This window comes from Micromesistius poutassou (genome assembly GCF_964030765.1).
Source record: "Micromesistius poutassou genome assembly, chromosome: 19".
NCBI lineage: Eukaryota > Metazoa > Chordata > Actinopteri > Gadiformes > Gadidae > Micromesistius > Micromesistius poutassou.
In genome coordinates this window covers 13,018,049-13,035,371 of record NC_140289.1, presented here as the reverse complement: position 1 = coordinate 13,035,371, position 17,323 = coordinate 13,018,049, and the positions used below count along the sequence as shown (strand labels likewise).

Below are 17,323 nucleotides of genomic sequence, written 5' to 3'. Positions count from 1 at the left end.
ATAGGGTGAGAAGCCACTTACTATACCACAGCTGGTGGTAGATGGGTTTTCGAGATAGTTTTCGATATATTATACCACAGCTGGTGGTATAATATGTCCCCCTTAAGTAAAAGATCAGAGTACTTACTACTTCTTCCACTACTGTAAACTCTGAACTACGCACTGGCACGCAAACAAGAAGACGTGCACATCATCAAAAACAAAGCATGGACATTTCCTTAGAAAATCTCCCTTTTATTTGACCGGTTTTCATGTTATAAATACATTGACATAATGTCCACCAGGAGCTGTACTGACCAAAACAAGAAACAGAACAAGACGGTCTAAGCTTCGTGGAGCCGTTGACCCCGTGGTCCTCCTCTTTATTCCTCCACAACATTGAAGTGCTTCTCCTTACTTCCTCGCACATTCACACTCACCGATTCAGACCAAAATGTATATAAATTGATAATTCCGACAATTTATATCATTATTTTTCATGCTTTTTCATTGGCAAAGGGGTATGAAAGTGTTTAATCTTGGAGAGATGATAAATCTCCCCCCCCCCCCCCCTGTTCATCTTCAATGGACATAAATACACAAGAAAACATCAACACCAATTCTATTGACAAGGATTTTGGAAAGTTCTTGTTTTAATACATCTATGCATTCTTAAACTATTTACAATTATCAAACAATTATAAAAAAAACATGACAGAAGTTTAGCAATATGGTCATATTTCATGTAAATGAAATATAATTAATTCTTTACTTTATGATTTCATTATCAAAAAACTAAACAATACCGACTATAGCATGTCAATGTCTGTGGATGCTGAGGTGAAGAGGTCATGACAGTAGACTTGAAAGTTTAACTTTTGATGGAAAATTCTTGTAGCTCATTTGAATTCTGTGTTGACCAATTAGGCTAATAGAAGACGGCATACAGCACTGGCTCATTCTCCGCAGGGAAACAGGGGGTAGGCAGCAGAACTACATCAATGGATAAACTTAAGGGGCTGTATTGTGTGTATGCTCATGTGAACGAGGCCTCCCATATGCAAATGATGCTTACATCCACCTGCTACCCAGCAAGACAAACATCACACTCCTAGTGGGCTCCCAGCCCCCTGGAGGGTGATGTGTTGTATACATCTCTAAGCGTTTGTGTATTCATAGGGGACCAAACCACAGGGATGAATTAAGTGTCAAAATCCAAACAGACGGGACGATTCAGTAAAAAATGACACCTATAGCCGCACACCTGGCCCCAACACTGAGGAAAGGGTCTGCAGCAGCTAGGCTAAATGAATGGACGAGGCAACGACAGCACATTACGAAGAAGGACTCGCCATTGGCCATTTCTGATGAACGTTAAGGGAAAAACAGTGGGACCACGTACACCATATTCTGAGTGGCCTTCAGAGGTCACCTTTAAATTGGGAAAAAGGATAGACATACAAGTACCGTACCATTGTTGATTTCAATCAGTGTATTTCATTGTGGGACATTTTAAAATGGCCACAAAGTCGCTCTTCCAGAGTGTCAAATCTCTATTTCTCGGAGGCATGACGACAGTATGATGCCTTACATTTCAACCGTTGGTCATCTTAACCTGCACACTGAGACAAGCCACACTCGAAAGAAGACCTAGACATGGAAGAATAACCGTTTACAATACTACCAATCCTCCTCCTGTGACCAAAAATTATATCATAAAGACAAGAAATTATAACCACATCTCAGTTGGCCTAAGTGCATGGACCTGTCCTACCTAACTATCACTAGTCCTGCAGGTAGCGTCATGAGCTCTACTTCCTCCAGGGGGCAGCGCGGGGCAGAGGGGAGACATTTACAGGGCCGTTATTAAAGGAGTAAAGGTTTAAAATCAAACATGCACTGATCCTGTTAAAACCCTAGTGTAAAGTGTGTACAGATTCTTTATATTAATATGTTTTGTGAACCCACAGGTTTCATTAGTACTGACAATAACTGGATGAGTTGAGGCCGTTTCTCGGGTATATTTTGAGTATTTTCTCTACTGATGGATGGCACAGGTTAGACGTTGTGGGGCTGGTGCTGATGTGTGTAGCAGTGTGGTTCTTGGGGAGAGGTCATACCTCGTATGCATGTGTTTGTGAGCAGGGATCATGTAAGGAGTCCCATGCTTTCAGTGGTGGCATGCATTTAGGGAAGTCACACATGCACAAATAGGTGGTCCTCCTATCCTCGTGTCCCCGTCTGGCTCAGAGTTTTGACAATGAGTGGGTGTCTGTGCACACACACGCACACACACACACACACACACTGGAATCCCACTCATGGTAGATGGTGAGGTCCCCCGCAGCCCAACACCGTCCTGCTGCTGAGCCCGTGGTGGGGGGGTGAGGGGGGCCCTCAGAGTCATCCTAGCTGGAGCCCTGGCTCATCTCAGGGGGCTAGGGAACTCAACTCAAACAGGTGGCTAAAAAAAAAAAGAATAATCCACTTGGCTGAACACTGCTCAGACCCAAACATTAACCCGTCTGGTCTCAGCCAATTTGAAGAAATCTAGGGAAACAACAGGGCTATCGCAGTGGTGGACAGGAGACTGTTTATCACAGCTAAAAGAAGGAAGGGCTAAGCTCCAGCGAGGGGGTTCTGCAGCCGGGCTCAGGGCTCAGGTCGGGGCTGCGGTGGCAGCAGGGGGCTGGCGTTGGGGGGCTCACCGCCTCTGTGGGCGGTGGGAGGCAGCTGGATCACGATGGGGGCTCGCGCACCTGAGGGCAGGGAGAAGAGCCGGGGAGAAGGAGACGCGTTACTTTAGAACCAGGCTGGATCCACCAGGTCTTCACAACACTCCTTTCTCCCCTCAACGGAATAACTCGTGAGAAAGCCGGCTCTGTGACGGAGGCGGATAATACCCCCTCTATACCCCCTCACTTTCACACAGGCAAGACGGTGAAATTACAGGGTGTGCCGAGCCGCGACCGTGCCGGCGTGGCAGTGTAAAAATGCATATTGATGGCTAAAATTTTATAAAACAATTGAAACTGTTTAAGGCTAAACTGATTTTCGTGAAAAGATAAGATATTGTTTGGCTAAATTATTCCTTCAGGCTACAGCAGAGTGGGCCTCCAACTCATTAACGCAAACTTCGATGAGTTTCATGATTTATCAATAATTACTTAATTTATGTTCACCTTAGTGTACATAAGTGTAGCAACAGAAGTACAATTCTATCGTGTTCATAAACACAATCTAGAGCGTGACCCGTTCTCTATGCAACATGATCTTCTGCACCTTTCACAAAGAAAATAAACACGTTGTGGGATTGGCAACAACAAGGAAATGGAAGAAACTAAACATAATGAAAATATGATGGAATATGAGTATAAGGTGGCAAACATTTGTGCACTCTGGGTAATGAAGAACCACAGACACCTACCTGCCCTGGCCAGCAGACGCTCATCTTCCTGTTGGAGCGGGATCAGAAAGACACACAGACACAAGACTGTGAGCACACTCAGCCTCCAGCCGGCACTGATACAGCTTAATCCAGAATACTGATAAAACACTCACTGAGCAATGTACACTAGAATCTGGGGTTGAAGATTAACATATTGATGTCTCATCAATTTTTCATCTGTTTGACAACAGAAATAATGATGCGATACCAGTACTCTTTAACAGTGGGACCAATAACAGTACGGATGCTTTTCCAGTTCATGTCTCCACTTAATGGCTCACATACATCCTCATGCAAGGTCGGAGCAACAAGGCAAATGGCTCTGAAACAGGTGCAGAATAGAAAGTAAAACAGCATCATTTCTAGTGCTCCTGTACACATTTGGAATAATAATTAAACCAAAGAATAAAAGCCTTTTGTTGAGTGCCATGTAAAAAATGTAGATGTAAACGGGACAACACAGCTAGGCTTGGCTCAGCTCGTACTGTAGGACACTCTGGGCAAAGCGCCAGTTTGGAGAAAATGATGAGTAGTGTTTTACTCCATCAACAGCTGTGGATTCTTTAAAGCTACTTGATGGACCTTTGTGAGATGGACATCACAAATGATTTTAAACACAAACCAAATCAGCCCCTCATAACTACAGATAACCTCCTAGCTATTCCTCGACTACGCCCCAAGATGGTTGAACAGACAGTTAATTGAAATCTGCTATAAAATTAAGTTTGACTTAAGCATTCTTGAAATTAAAGACTCAAAATACGACTAGCCCCTTTAACTCAAGGGACAGCTCTTTTACTGTCTGGTCGCCACAAGTAACAGCAGCGTCGGTGCCTTTCCTCCTTTTAAAGTCTTTACGATTATCTATTTTACTATTGAGAGTATGTTTTAGTCTTTACGATTATCTATTCTACTATTGAGAGTATGTTTTAGTCTTTACAATGATCTATTTTACTATTGAGAGTATGTTTTAGTCTTTACGATTATCTATTTTACTATTGAGAGTATGTTTTAGTATTATGATTATCTATTTTACTATTGAGAGTATGTTTAAGTCTTTACGATGATCTATTTTACTATTGAGAGTATGTTTTAGTCTTTACGATTATCTATTTTACTATTGAGAGTATGTTTTAGTCTTTACGATTATCTATTTTACTATTGAGAGTATGTTTTAGTATTATGATTATCTATTTTACTATTGAGTATGTTTTAGTCTTTACGATTATCTATTTTACTATTGAGAGTATGTTTTAGTCTTTACGATTATCTATTTTACTATTGAGAGTATGTTTTAGTCTTTACGATTATCTATTTTACTATTGAGAGTATGTTTTAGTCTTTACAATGATCTATTTTACTATTGAGAGTATGTTTTAGTCTTTACGATTATCTATTCTACTATTGAGAGTATGTTTTAGTATTTACGATGATCTATTTTACTATTGAGAGTATGTTTTAAAGAATGCTTTCTTCCAAAATTTATTGACACCTATTTTTGAACTAAATCCAAGGACATACATTAATCTTATGGACAAATAAAGGTGCTCTGTGATACAAGCAATCCAGTTTGTTTTCATAAAAGCTTGAATTTCAAAGTAACAAAGATCAGCATTGAATCCCAATGGCTGAGGTAGGACAGGGATGAGCTCCAGCGCCAGGCCGCCAGAGTGGCTCCAAAGACCCGCTGACAAACGGCACAACAGACGGACGGCAGCGGCCAGAGCCCCACAGAGGAGGCAGGCTGCATGTCCTCTCTCCTAGGCTACCTCCTCCTCCACATGTCCTCTCTCCTAGGCTACCTCCTCCTCCACATGTCCTCTCTCCTAGGTTACCTCCTCCTCCACATGTCCTCTCTCCTAGGCTACCTCCTCCTCCTCCACATGTCCTCTCTCCTAGGCTACCTCCTCCTCCTCCACATGTCCTCTCTCCTAGGCTACCTCCTCCTCCTCCACATGTCCTCTCTCCTAGGCTACCTCCTCCTCCTCCACATGTCCTCTCTCCTAGGCTACCTCCTCCTCCTCCACATGTCCTCTCTCCTAGGCTACCTCCTCCTCCTCCACATGTCCTCTCTCCTAGGCTACCTCCTCCTCCTCCACATGTCCTCTCTCCTAGGCTACCTCCTCCTCCTCCACATGTCCTCTCTCCTAGGCTACCTCCTCCTCCTCCACATGTCCTCTCTCCTAGGCTACCTTCTCCTCTACATGTCCTCTCTCCTAGGCTACCTCCTCCTCCACATGTCCTCTCTCCTAGGCTACCTCCTCCTCCTCCACATGTCCTCTCTCCTAGGCTACCTCCTCCTCCACATGTCCTCTCTCCTAGGCTACCTTCTCCTCTACATGTCCTCTCTCCTAGGCTACCTCCTCCTCCTCCACATGTCCTCTCTCCTAGGCTACCTCCTCCTCCTCCACATGTCCTCTCTCCTAGGCTACCTCCTCCTCCTCCACATGTCCTCTCTCCTAGGCTACCTCCTCCTCCACATGTCCTCTCTCCTAGGCTACCTTCTCCTCTACATGTCCTCTCTCCTAGGCTACCTCCTCCTCCTCCACATGTCCTCTCTCCTAGGCTACCTCCTCCTCCTCCACATGTCCTCTCTCCTAGGCTACCTCCTCCTCCTCCACATGTCCTCTCTCCTAGGCTACCTCCTCCTCCTCCACATGTCCTCTCTCCTAGGCTACCTCCTCCTCCACATGTCCTCTCTCCTAGACTACCTCCTCCTCCTCTACATGTCCTCTCTCCTAGGCTACCTGCGTCTAGCTCCAGCTTTGTAAACCCCACTCTCAAATTTCCTGTACTTTGGAAATTCACTTCCAGAAGCAGGGAGGTAAAATAATGTTTTGGGGTAAAATAATGTCCCCGGAACTTGACGCTGATCTTCTGAAGTTCCTCTAAAGGCTCCTAGTACCCAGGGAGAGTACCATCGTTTGAAACGCTGCTGGTCCACCGAGTGCATGCAGGGCCACTAGTACTCTCTACTTCCTAGTACTCCAGTGGCGTGTTTCCACCAAGCGGTGCGGTTAGGTGCAAAAACTCCTCTGTGCCAATTAGTTGGAGATACACACGGCGTCCGTTGATTGGTCGACAGAATCACTTCTGTGCGACAGGGAGATAATAACAAACACAATACCCGCAAGGTATTTCTGGACAACGGCGAAAGCTTAGTTTATTGAAGAAAATGTCTCACAAAAGTTTGCCGTCCTTCCTACATTGTTTCTTTGTTTAATGTGTGGCGTTCTTCTTTTTCCTTGGATTTATTAGCAGGCTACACTGTGTCGGGCTGCTATGAGATCATGATGCTTACGTATCTGCTGCGGCTATCGCCGTCCTGCTTAAACCTGCCCTACCATAAGGGTACTGTCTTAAACCCCGCCCACCATAAGGGTACTGTCTTAAACCCCGCCCACCATAAGGGTACTGTCTTAAACCCCGCCCACCATAAGGGTACTGTCTTAAACCCCGCCCACCATAAGGGTACTGTCTTAAACCCCGCCCACCATAAGGGTACTGTCTTAAACCCCGCCCACCATAAGGGTACTGTCTTAAACCCCGCCCACCATAAGGGTACTGTCTTAAACCCTGCCCACCATAAAGGTACTGGTGGCGGTGAAAACTTCAGCCGTAACTGAGCTGCGCCTAACCACACCTGTACTACACCTACCCTAATCCTACCGGACCTAATCATACCCGACCTAACTGCACCACTCTGTGGAAATGCGCCATAGTACCTTATGTCGAGTCATTTCTGTCAAATCAATAGGCAAAGGCACTTCTATTGATGGCTGAATTGAACCATTTAGTAGGGAAGGGAATCACCAGGGAACTCATGATACCACGTTTTCTGAATTTTATTTGTTGTTACTTTTTTACCGTACCTTATTGTAATTTAATGTTAGGTGGGCATCCTTTATAAGCCCTCTGGGGATTCTTTTGTCCCACCCGTGCATTTATGTATGTCTATGTGCATCTTATTTTTTGCTATTTTAATCTTGTTTATCTTGCACAAAGAAATAAAATAAGGTGGACCCTGCAGTCCTTTTTGGCTGAACCAAAAATAAAGAATAAGCAAAGAATGGTGATACACACATGTATTGATAATTTCCCTCATCCCTACCTTTTAAAAGGACTTGCTACATTAGCTACATGGATGGTTGGATCTGCATAGCGTTCAAGGCTGGTCATTCAAAGAAGTAATCCTTTAAAAAGGTTGTTTTAAAGCACGCCACCATTCCAGTTTGCCAATCTACTGTAGTGTGAGTAGGTAAGAGGCCGTGTGCAGCATAGTGTACATTGTGTATGAAACAGGGTATGAGCATCTGGTAATGTGCGTCCCATAGGCTTCTTTCGTCTGGTCAGGGAGAGGAACACTTTCCTTGGTATTGGAACACGATAGCAGAAGGAAATCTACGACCCAAATCATTACGGCCCCGGTTTAAGCAGACGCCATGGCTCATTAACAAACACACCAATACAAACACAAGATGCAACCGTACAACGGGAACCATGTGGTGCCTCACATGCCACATCCAACAAGCCCTAGCACCACTGCTTCTGGGCACAACTGGGAATGGACCAGGCAAACGGGGAGCGAGGAAAGGCCAAACAACGAGGACGGAGCGGCGGGATGCGGGATGCAAGGCGGTCTCTCGGCGGCAACAGAAAGCACAGACAGAACACAGAACGACGAGGTCTCACGAGTCATTTGGACTGCGGCAGCGTCTCGCTGGGGTTCTCTGCCCCCGCCGGGCCGCTGGGCGACGACAGAGGGGGCATGGGCAGAGGGATGGGCTGCTGAGTCTGGACAGGGGGGGCCTGGCTGTCTGGGTCTTCTGAACTGGGACTAGTCGGGGGCTGGACTATGATTATGGTGTTCCCTGTTGGGGTCAGAACACCAGAAACAGTGAACCCTTGTTCCCACATCGGCGCTCTCCGTGAACGACTGGTGGGCAACAAGAAGAATCCTCTCTCTCCGTCGTCGTCAGGCCGTTTGGTTCCAACTCAATTGATTTGAGAAATGATCCTGCATTGGCAGAAGGGTTCTGTTTACACTAGGAAGCGTAGGACACCAGAAGGCATCCATCTGTCTCCTCGCAATTTTAATCTTACCTACAGCAACTTCAACTGCTGCTTACGTTATGTACTTTGTGGAAGTTATTCTTAGGAACCATCTAAATGGTTGAGAGTAGTCATCTTTCACCACCATCATACCTCCGTCCTGCTCCGCTTTGATCTGGGCCTCCAGGTCCTCCGGGTCCACGTACTGGTAGTTCCCGTCGTCTTCTGGCGGCTTGCATTTCCCACAGCAGAAACAACAGCAGCAGCAGCAGCAGCAACACGAGAACACTGTGCAGCACAGCACCAGACTCTGAACACACACACACACACACACACACACACACCTTTATATTCCTGCACATAAACCCAAATGATTCTACCAATATCTGGTTTCCTTCCACCATCTTTGATTTGTCGATAAAGTTCAGAAATAAATGGATATCAACCGTTTTAAAAGTAAAACTAAATAACTTTTGAAATATTCAACCTACTCTTTTTACAACCCCTTAAATTGGAAATAAATACAAATCAATAAAAAATATTTTAAACATTAAAATCTTAATAACTTTCTCAATATTCAATATAGCCACATCCAACCAAAGCCAAATGAATCAACTCATATCTGGCCTCCTTCCACAACCTTTGTGAGGGATGAAAGATCTGACCTTGAAAATCAAGAGAGACAGAGCGCCCTGACCTTGAACCACCACTTGGACATGAGGAAGTAGTACTTGACACTGTCCTCTCCAAACTGCTCAGAGACGTAGAGGCCCATGGAGCCGTACTCGTCGTAGATGTTCCTCTTGGTGTCATCGTTCAGGATGGTGTTGGCGTTGTTGATCTCCTTGAACTTGTCTGCTGCCTCGGGGTTGTCCGGGTTCTTGTCCGGATGGTACTTCAGCGCCAGCTTCCTGTGGGGTGACATCATGTATGACGGTGAAGGACAAGGCGTGTGCGTGTCCTTGACATCAAGCACTATTCTGAATGTTTGAAATGTTGACCTACTCATTTCACTACTTGGGGAGATTTTTTTTTTTTGGAGGTGGCAAGTCAGGACGAACAAAGAATGAATCTTTCCTACGTCACATTGTTCACCAAGATGTTACCTCATGAGCATCCAACCTAGTAAAGGAATCTGGAGCCCAGCTATGAGGACGTCCTCCGTTACACAGACCCCCCGGAGGAGGTTTACCTGTAGGCCTTCTTGATGTCCTCCAGAGAAGCTCCTTTCTCCAGGCCCAGCACCTTGTACAGACTCTCCCCGGCCGTGGACATCTTCCTCTGGGGACGGCCGGTGATGGGCTCAGCCATGGTGCTCCTCTGCCTTCACCCTGTGGTGCCATTCATTCAGTAGATGTTACAACTAAAAACACCAAAGGAATAGTGTTTATACATTTGAAATAGCGCCCAAGTTTTACTGTAGCTCTTCCAAGCTTGACACATTTATCTTGAGATAAATGCATCAGAGATCCCCCAGAGTGACATTATAGACGTACGTGGTCCCTGCACTACTCTACAGTGACACGTGATGTCATTGGCGCTGATATAGATTACCAGGTGCCAGAGCATTATGCTGCGTTCCAGGGACACTTTTCAGCCCGTAAGTTACGACTTAAAGTCACGACTCACAACTTGGTAGCGTTCCAGGCAAGTCACGACAACAAGCCCGACATAGTGACAACAAGCCCAACGTAGTGACAACAAGCCCGACATAGTGACAACAAGCCCAACGTAGTGCAGCCCTGTGGGCTGGACTACGAACCTGGATCAGAGGGTTAGCGAGGTATGTTGCGCTCAAAGCCAGGGTATGCTGTGACACCAAAGTGGCTGTTTTAGCGTCGCTGTATGACCATGGTGTCTAGAGCAGTTTAAAAGCACCGCCGACTGACCAATCAATTATCTTGAAAGACAAAGTTATCTCACGTGTAATATTGTGTCATATGTAGTGCCGTCAGTTAAACGTGTTATTAACGGCATTAACGTGAACCCATTTAAACAGCGTAATTTTTTTTATAGCGAGATTAACTTTTTTTTTTACCCTTTTATTAATGGACAGTGTTACATTGTCTGAGAGATTATTTGCTCCAACTGTGAATGTTAGTGTGAAATTGAACACTACAGTATATGGCAATGTTGTTGTCAATAAAAAAAAACATTTGCACAAAGCAAGCCGATCCACTTTTCCATGTTGATAAGAGCATTAAAATGAGAAAAAGAATAATGGGACAAAAATAAATCAACGGACATTTAGAATAGATAAAAATGTGCGATTAATTGCGAGTTAACTATGACATTAATGTGATTAATCGCGATAAAATATTTTAATCGTTTGACCGCACTAGTCATATATGATACAGCTCCGCCTATCCAAACATTCTCACAGGTGCATTTAACACTGCTGCGTGTGCCAAAATGAAAATGTGTGCCACTAATATGGACGTTCATACCATAAAACATGTCCTAACAACCGATTGATTTGATTTTATAGATAGTACCAACAGAGGCTGACATTGTTGTTAACTGGGAGTACATCGATCTGGTACGAGGTCACGGGTAGTGAGTTTCGGGTTTGACTGCCGCTCCAGGGCACTTTCACGGGTAGAAGGTTGTGAAAACACGGGTTACGGGTTGCCTGGAACGTGCCATTAGCTCCAAAACCCAACCTGACACATCTTCAAGATGATGCATGCATTTAATTACGTTTGTTGGCCATCTTTTGAAATAAACAAAGTAGGGCTGGGCGATAAAATATGACGATATGTATTGCGATAGACACGGATCAATATCAATAGAAAATGCGATCATAGTACCATGTTTATGGTACTAGTGCGGCAGCAGAAACGGCATGTGAATACAACTTTAATACATTCATTCATCTGTGAACATTATTTTTGAGTCACGTTAGTTCAATATTCCCCAGCAATGGTAATGGTGACAACTCCCATACAGAGCTGTTCAGAGAGAAGAGCTTTAAATGGCTCTGCTCCCATACAGAGCTGTTCAGAGAGAAGAGCTTTAAATGGCTCTGCTCCCATACAGAGCTGTTCAGAGAGAAGAGCTTTGAATGGCTCTGCTCCCATACAGAGCTGTTCAGAGAGAAGAGCTTTGAATGGCTATATAAATCTATATAAATCTATAATCTATATAGATGAATTCATATATTATAAAATGTATATATTTATTGCCTCATTTATTTATTTCAGGATTTATTTTAAGCAATGTCCATATTTCCATAACCCTCCCCCATGTTGGATCGACTACTGATCTTAGGCACCATTCAAGGTTCCATGATTCACTGACTGTTCAAGGCATGGACTGCTGGACATGAAGGCCCTTCAGAGTATGCAGCACAATAACTGTGTCCCGGTCTCTGGCTAAAGAAGATTACATTTTGATGATCTTGCAGATTACTCGTCATCTGTTTCAGAGCCAGCGCTACGCACACGGCTAAACGGCTTGACGTACAACAGGACATGGGGGAGAAATACACCAGGAAGCAACATGGAGTGGAATTTACAATATTGATAATACCTCAGTAAAGAAAATAATATGCAATTTGATCTCTATCCATCAGTAGGCCTCTATGGTGACAACAGGTCCTCATGATCACCATTGAATCACTGCTGCAGTGTCATAGTAAAAAGCATTATTTTTTTAAACATCAGCTATATATCTTTATGTTTGGCAAAAGTATATTCTGCATGGGAATGGGGAGTAAATTAATATGTATCCGGTGCTAGACAACAAAGTCCCTTGGCAAGACAGTTCAACCACTTTAAAGATAAAATCAGCTCCACCCCATTCACCCTGTAAAGAATCAGGATGAATGGGGCTCTCCTACTGAACAGATATTAGGTATGAGAGCAGCTAGTGAACTACTACTAAATGACCAAGATTCAACATTCAACCTGTAGACCAGTGGTCGCCAACCAGTCGATCGCGGTAGATCTTTGAGACTCTCCCTGTAGCTTCCGAAAAATAGAAAAAACTACAAATAAAATATGCCAACGTTAAGTTTTGCATTACTTTTCCCTCCAAAAAATGATTGTAACGAGTGTAATGATGAAATGCACATTATGCCCTGGACAAAGTGCCTCTCCACGTCGTGTCAAGTCATTCGAACATCTTTCAACGTTGCTTCCATGCTTCCGTGCATGAACATGACCATGACCATGACCATGAACATGACGAAGCCGCTGTTGGTGAACGCTCGACGTGTTGTGTGATTTAATCGCTGTAATGCCGTTCCATGTCACACTGATCGTTTTTTTGCACAACGAGCAAAAAGCTTCTCGGTCATTTCCCATCTTTAAATGTCGGGTCGTCAACCCACGTTTGTGAAAACTTGCATTTCCCCATTTCTCATAGAGCTAGAAACGCCGTACGGAACTCTGAGGAGAAAAGGCGGAAAATGTTTGTGGCGTCGCTAGAGCAACCATGGAACTCTCAACAGCTACTCAGTTCAGGTCCCGTTAGCACCGTAAACTGTATTTTTAGGCTAGATGAAGTTAAAACATGTAAACACAAATATTAAGCAAAAAATGAAAACTCATTATATATTGAGGTGGTGATGAAAAATGTACTACCAAGTCAAATTGGGTTTGTTACCTTTTACTACCTTTCAAGGGCCTTAATTTTTATTTTATTTTTACTACCGTGCGGATACCCTGAAAATAGTGTAGCGAATGGCTGTCGGTGTTCTAAACTGTCACAATACAACTGCACACTGGAATGTTCAAAAATCAAAAGCAACCAATATTAACGTACCAAGGTGAAACATTCACTTTGGTGCCGACTACTATCAAGATGAATGATCAATACATATAACAGACGGCGATAATTACAGGTATACCAGTGTTTACCACTATTGCCGCTTTTCCACCGACAGTATCAGCTCGACTCCAGGCGCGTTTCCATCTAAAAAAGTACCTCTTCAATGTGGGCGGGTCGTAGAAAAGAACCTCTCCACCATGGGCGGGTCGTCATTAGGTTTTAATCACGGGAGACGCGATTCCCGGGAAATCTGATCAAGACTATTTCCTGATTCCCGGGAAAGGTTATGATGGGAAATAAAATAAAATAAAAAGCCCAATGACTGCGCGTCTATTGTTGTCATACGGTAACGTTGATGGAGGCGAAACTCGAGCCCTGGGAAAGGAACGACACTAAAACGAAACCGCAAAACACTGATCCTCGGGAGCCGGTCCGTGGACTCCAGCCACACACAACCACGCCCGCCACACACAACCACGCCCGCCACACACAACCACGCCCGACACACACAACCACGCCCGACACACACAACCACGCGCAGCCTAACTCTAGCCCCGGGAAAGGAGCGACACACGGCGAAACACTGATCAGTGTCCCCCTCGGGAGCGGGTTCGTGGACTCCAACCACGCCAGACACAACTTAACTTTGAGTTATTATTCCCATTTACAGCCGCTGGCCAATCAGTTATCAGCAGCCTGTTTACGTCACACAAAAGTACCTACTCCGCTCGCTTGGAACCTCGACGGAGGTAGTACTAAAAAAAAGTACCCGATACTAGGTACTTTTTTTGCCAAAGGAAACGCAAAAAAGGCGTGGCGAGTCGAGTCGAGCTGGTACTGGCGGTGGAAAAGCGGCATATGAATGCACCAAGAGCACTGCGTCTGATTCACTGCCTTAAGGAGTGAACAAAAAAGTAGTTTACGGCTGCAGATGTTGAAATGTCTGAAATAAAATGCTTCGAGTACTCGACCAATCAGCTGTTAAGAGCTGCAAGCCCCACCCCAAAATTCCCTGAGCAGGGACCTTTTCAAGTGTCCCGCACGCGACCTCCAGCCTCAGTGTGTAGAGGTCACGCTTTCGTATCAAGAAATAACGTTTACATGCAACTGTATAACATTGTGTATATTATTGTTTTATCACACTAAATAAGTGTATTATAAGTGTCTGACCAGCATAAATAACAAATTTTACTTCTGGGCTGAAATGGACTAAATAAGCCCCCATAGCAATTCGATAGATTTGTATGAAATATGAATTACAAAACTTAAATGAAAAAGAATAAATGGTTTAATGTTATGTACATAATATCAATACATATTTTTATTTTATATAAAACCCAGTCATCAGTCTATGGGTCAAATTCAAAAGGTCTGATAAAATTATTTAAAAAACAACTTGCAATTAATAAACCAAATTATAAAATAAAGTCTCCTTGCATAAACAAGTCACTTCTGAACAATAAATAATATATGCGAGGATGCCACTGTCTGATGTCAGGAAGTGGGGAGCGGAAAGCGTTGTCCTATGGAGCTGGGCCTGGGCTGGAGGTCTGCAGCCAGTGGCCAAGGGAAGCCAGGCTGCCCTGTTTTTAGACTGTAGTTGTCATCCAAAAAAAACATTTATATTAATAGTTTCTGTAATTCTTTGGTGCTGTGTTGCTGTCATTTCTTCCCCATTTTTCTCCTCTCATTGAGCATTTCACAATGCACGAAACAGCGAAAAGACTAGACGTTGGTTAGCAACAGAATCCGCTGGGGTTGATAAGTTACTGGACTACTTGCGGAGTGATACGAAAAAAATCGACTTTCCTCGACAGCGGTCATTATATGCTTAGCAAGTCGGGAAGGCCCATGCAAGTGAACGGAGCGTTCCACAGCATTGAGAAGAGCCGTGTAATAAATGAAAAATATTGAATAGCAACAGCTCCCTTTTAAAAGTCTGATTGGTGCGCCAATATCACAGCAGCATGTTCCGGTTTACATCATCTTTAAATTACATCCAAACCATACCTAGCCACAAAGATAACTAATCTTATGGAGAGCAAGTTTTGGTGAGCAGCAGGCATGTGGAGAACGGAGACGCAGTATCGTGAGAAAGAGACGGCAAACTGAAAAACATCTGATGCACAGTAGGGCACAGATTCTAGAGGTTTGTTGCTTACCATAATCCAAAGTAAAACTAATTACTTTTAAGTCATTATTTTCATTGTCTCGGCTATTCAGGCTTATTTTGCGTTTCGTCGCATTCGCACATTCTTTAAAGCAGGACATCAAGGGTTCTGCAGTCAAACACGTCTTAAAAGTGTTATTTTCAATGAGGCAGAGGTTATTCAGACAGAATCTACATGCGCTCTGTTTATAGACTAAGTTATGAGGGTGGGTTACTTCTCCCCCAGGGCCAGCGAGATCCCAGGAGGGCCCGAGGGCCTGGGGGCCTGGAGGAGGGCCCGGGGGCCTGGAGGAGGGCCCCAGGGCCTGGGGGCCAGCGAGAGCCCAGGAGGGCCCCAGGGCCTCGTTATGATACATTTTGCTTGTAGCAAAAATTTATTGTAGCAAATGAATGTTTGATAATACAAGACAAATTGACCTTAGTCAGTGGACACATCATGGGCCCCTGTTTGGCGGGCCCCTGCCCCACCTCGGGGTCGCGGGCAGGAAGACACTTTGGAGTCTAAATAAACACGTGCCTCTAAATGGAATACATGGCAATGTGACAGCAGAAGTGACTGCATTGTGCATCAGCAGTCAGTAAGGAGACATGAGATGTTGTTTCTCCTCCACCAGATCACAGACTGGTGCCTCTCTGGTTCTGGGGCCCATTCGCTGAGGATTGACAAAATGTGCGTCTTAAGATGAAACCCTTGAGCATGAAGACCAGCTCTGAATAGAAATAAATGCAGCATTCATTAGTTCTCAGCATCACAATGCTACGTCCTTGTGAAGACGTAATCCTTTCCTAATCTCTGTGCACTGGGAGGATTGCATTCCTTTCTACGCCCTCGTTACTCACAGGCACACCTTCTTGTACTTTATATGAAGGGTTTTATGTGCCCAAGGAGCTGTGGATGAAGGACTGTCGGACCTAGGGCATGGCACCCGGTACCAGTCTGGGAGGCACTGGTTTGGGAGGCACTGGTCTGGGAGGCGGCCGTCTGGACACCGATGGACAGAACGGTTTGGACCGCATTTCGTATTTCAAAGGAGCTGACCATGAGTCTCACTCATGTGTCTTGCTTTGAGATCCATGGCAGAGCTAACCCGGTTAGAAGGGATCCTTTATGGTCCAGAGCGTTATGGTACTGACGCTCCGAGGTCCGCCGCTAAGCTAACCCAGAACCACCGCTAAGCTAGCGCGGTGGCCGTCAGCTCGTCTCATGTCGTCCACACACACATCCACTGCTCAGCCCGACGTGTAGCCGGCTCACCTTCTGAGTAGAGCCGGGATAACGCTGCGTTCCGCGGGGTGTTGGTGTTCAGACGGGCCTCCGCGTCCACATGAAGAGCAGTCTGCGCCCTGCCGCCTCCTGTAGCCGGCTCCGGTAGCTCCGTGGCGCGGTGTGTGGCGGCGGAGCTCAGCCCTCTGATTGGTCCTGGCCGCGGAGCTCACCCGCTCACATTGGTCAGACGCGCTCTCCGTGTCCGCCGTGTCGCGGGTTCTGACTGGTACCGTTATCTGGCCGCGGAGCTCAACCCTCTGATTGGTCAGATGATCTGGCCGCGGAGCTCAGCCCTCTGATTGGTCAGATGATCTGGCCGCGGAGCTCAGCACTCTGATTGGTCAGATGATCTGGCCGCGGAGCTCAGCCCTCGGATTGGTCAGATGATCTGGTCACGGAGCTCAGCCCTCGGATTGGTCAGATGATCTGGCCGCGGAGCTCAGCCCTCGGATTGGTCAGATAAAGGCACCTTGATAATAAAACCAACCTGGGACTGAACAGAACATTGTCCGTAAATTCACCCATAGCGGTTCACACCAGAACCCTGCTGGTCATAGGACCTCAACAACGGCGGCAGGCAATATAAATAAACACTGTAACTACTATGTCGCCCCCTAGAGGTCAGCGAGCGGAT

The 17,323-nt window shown here is 45.3% G+C and overlaps 1 protein-coding gene across 1 annotated transcript; it reads right to left on the bottom strand.

Moving 5' to 3' along the window:
- Positions 1–232: 232 nt before the first annotated feature.
- dnajc5ga (DnaJ (Hsp40) homolog, subfamily C, member 5 gamma a) lies at positions 233–16,856 on the bottom strand. The gene is made up of 7 exons (XM_084483922.1): positions 16,678–16,856; positions 9,672–9,810; positions 9,177–9,390; positions 8,633–8,789; positions 8,120–8,298; positions 3,407–3,434; positions 233–2,738 (listed from the first exon to the last, which is right to left on the bottom strand). Exons 2-5 carry the CDS (start codon positions 9,788–9,790, stop codon positions 8,123–8,125), a joined length of 666 nt encoding a protein of 221 aa, XP_084340048.1. The 5' UTR covers positions 9,791–9,810; positions 16,678–16,856; the 3' UTR covers positions 233–2,738; positions 3,407–3,434; positions 8,120–8,122.
- Positions 16,857–17,323: the final 467 nt, after the last annotated feature.

What these genes read in the sequence shown, in the direction of transcription:
- dnajc5ga (XM_084483922.1), bottom strand. Translation starts at nt 9,790, where the DNA reads ATGGCTGAGCCCATCACCGGCCGTCCCCAGAGGAAGATGTCCACGGCC. An exon ending in GACATCAAGAAGGCCTACAG is followed by an intron (nt 9,391 to 9,671) that starts GTAAACCTCCTC and finishes GTCACCCCACAG; the next exon opens with GAAGCTGGCGCTGAAGTACC. An exon ending in TGTCCAAGTGGTGGTTCAAG is followed by an intron (nt 8,790 to 9,176) that starts GTCAGGGCGCTC and finishes GTGTGTGTTCAG; the next exon opens with AGTCTGGTGCTGTGCTGCAC.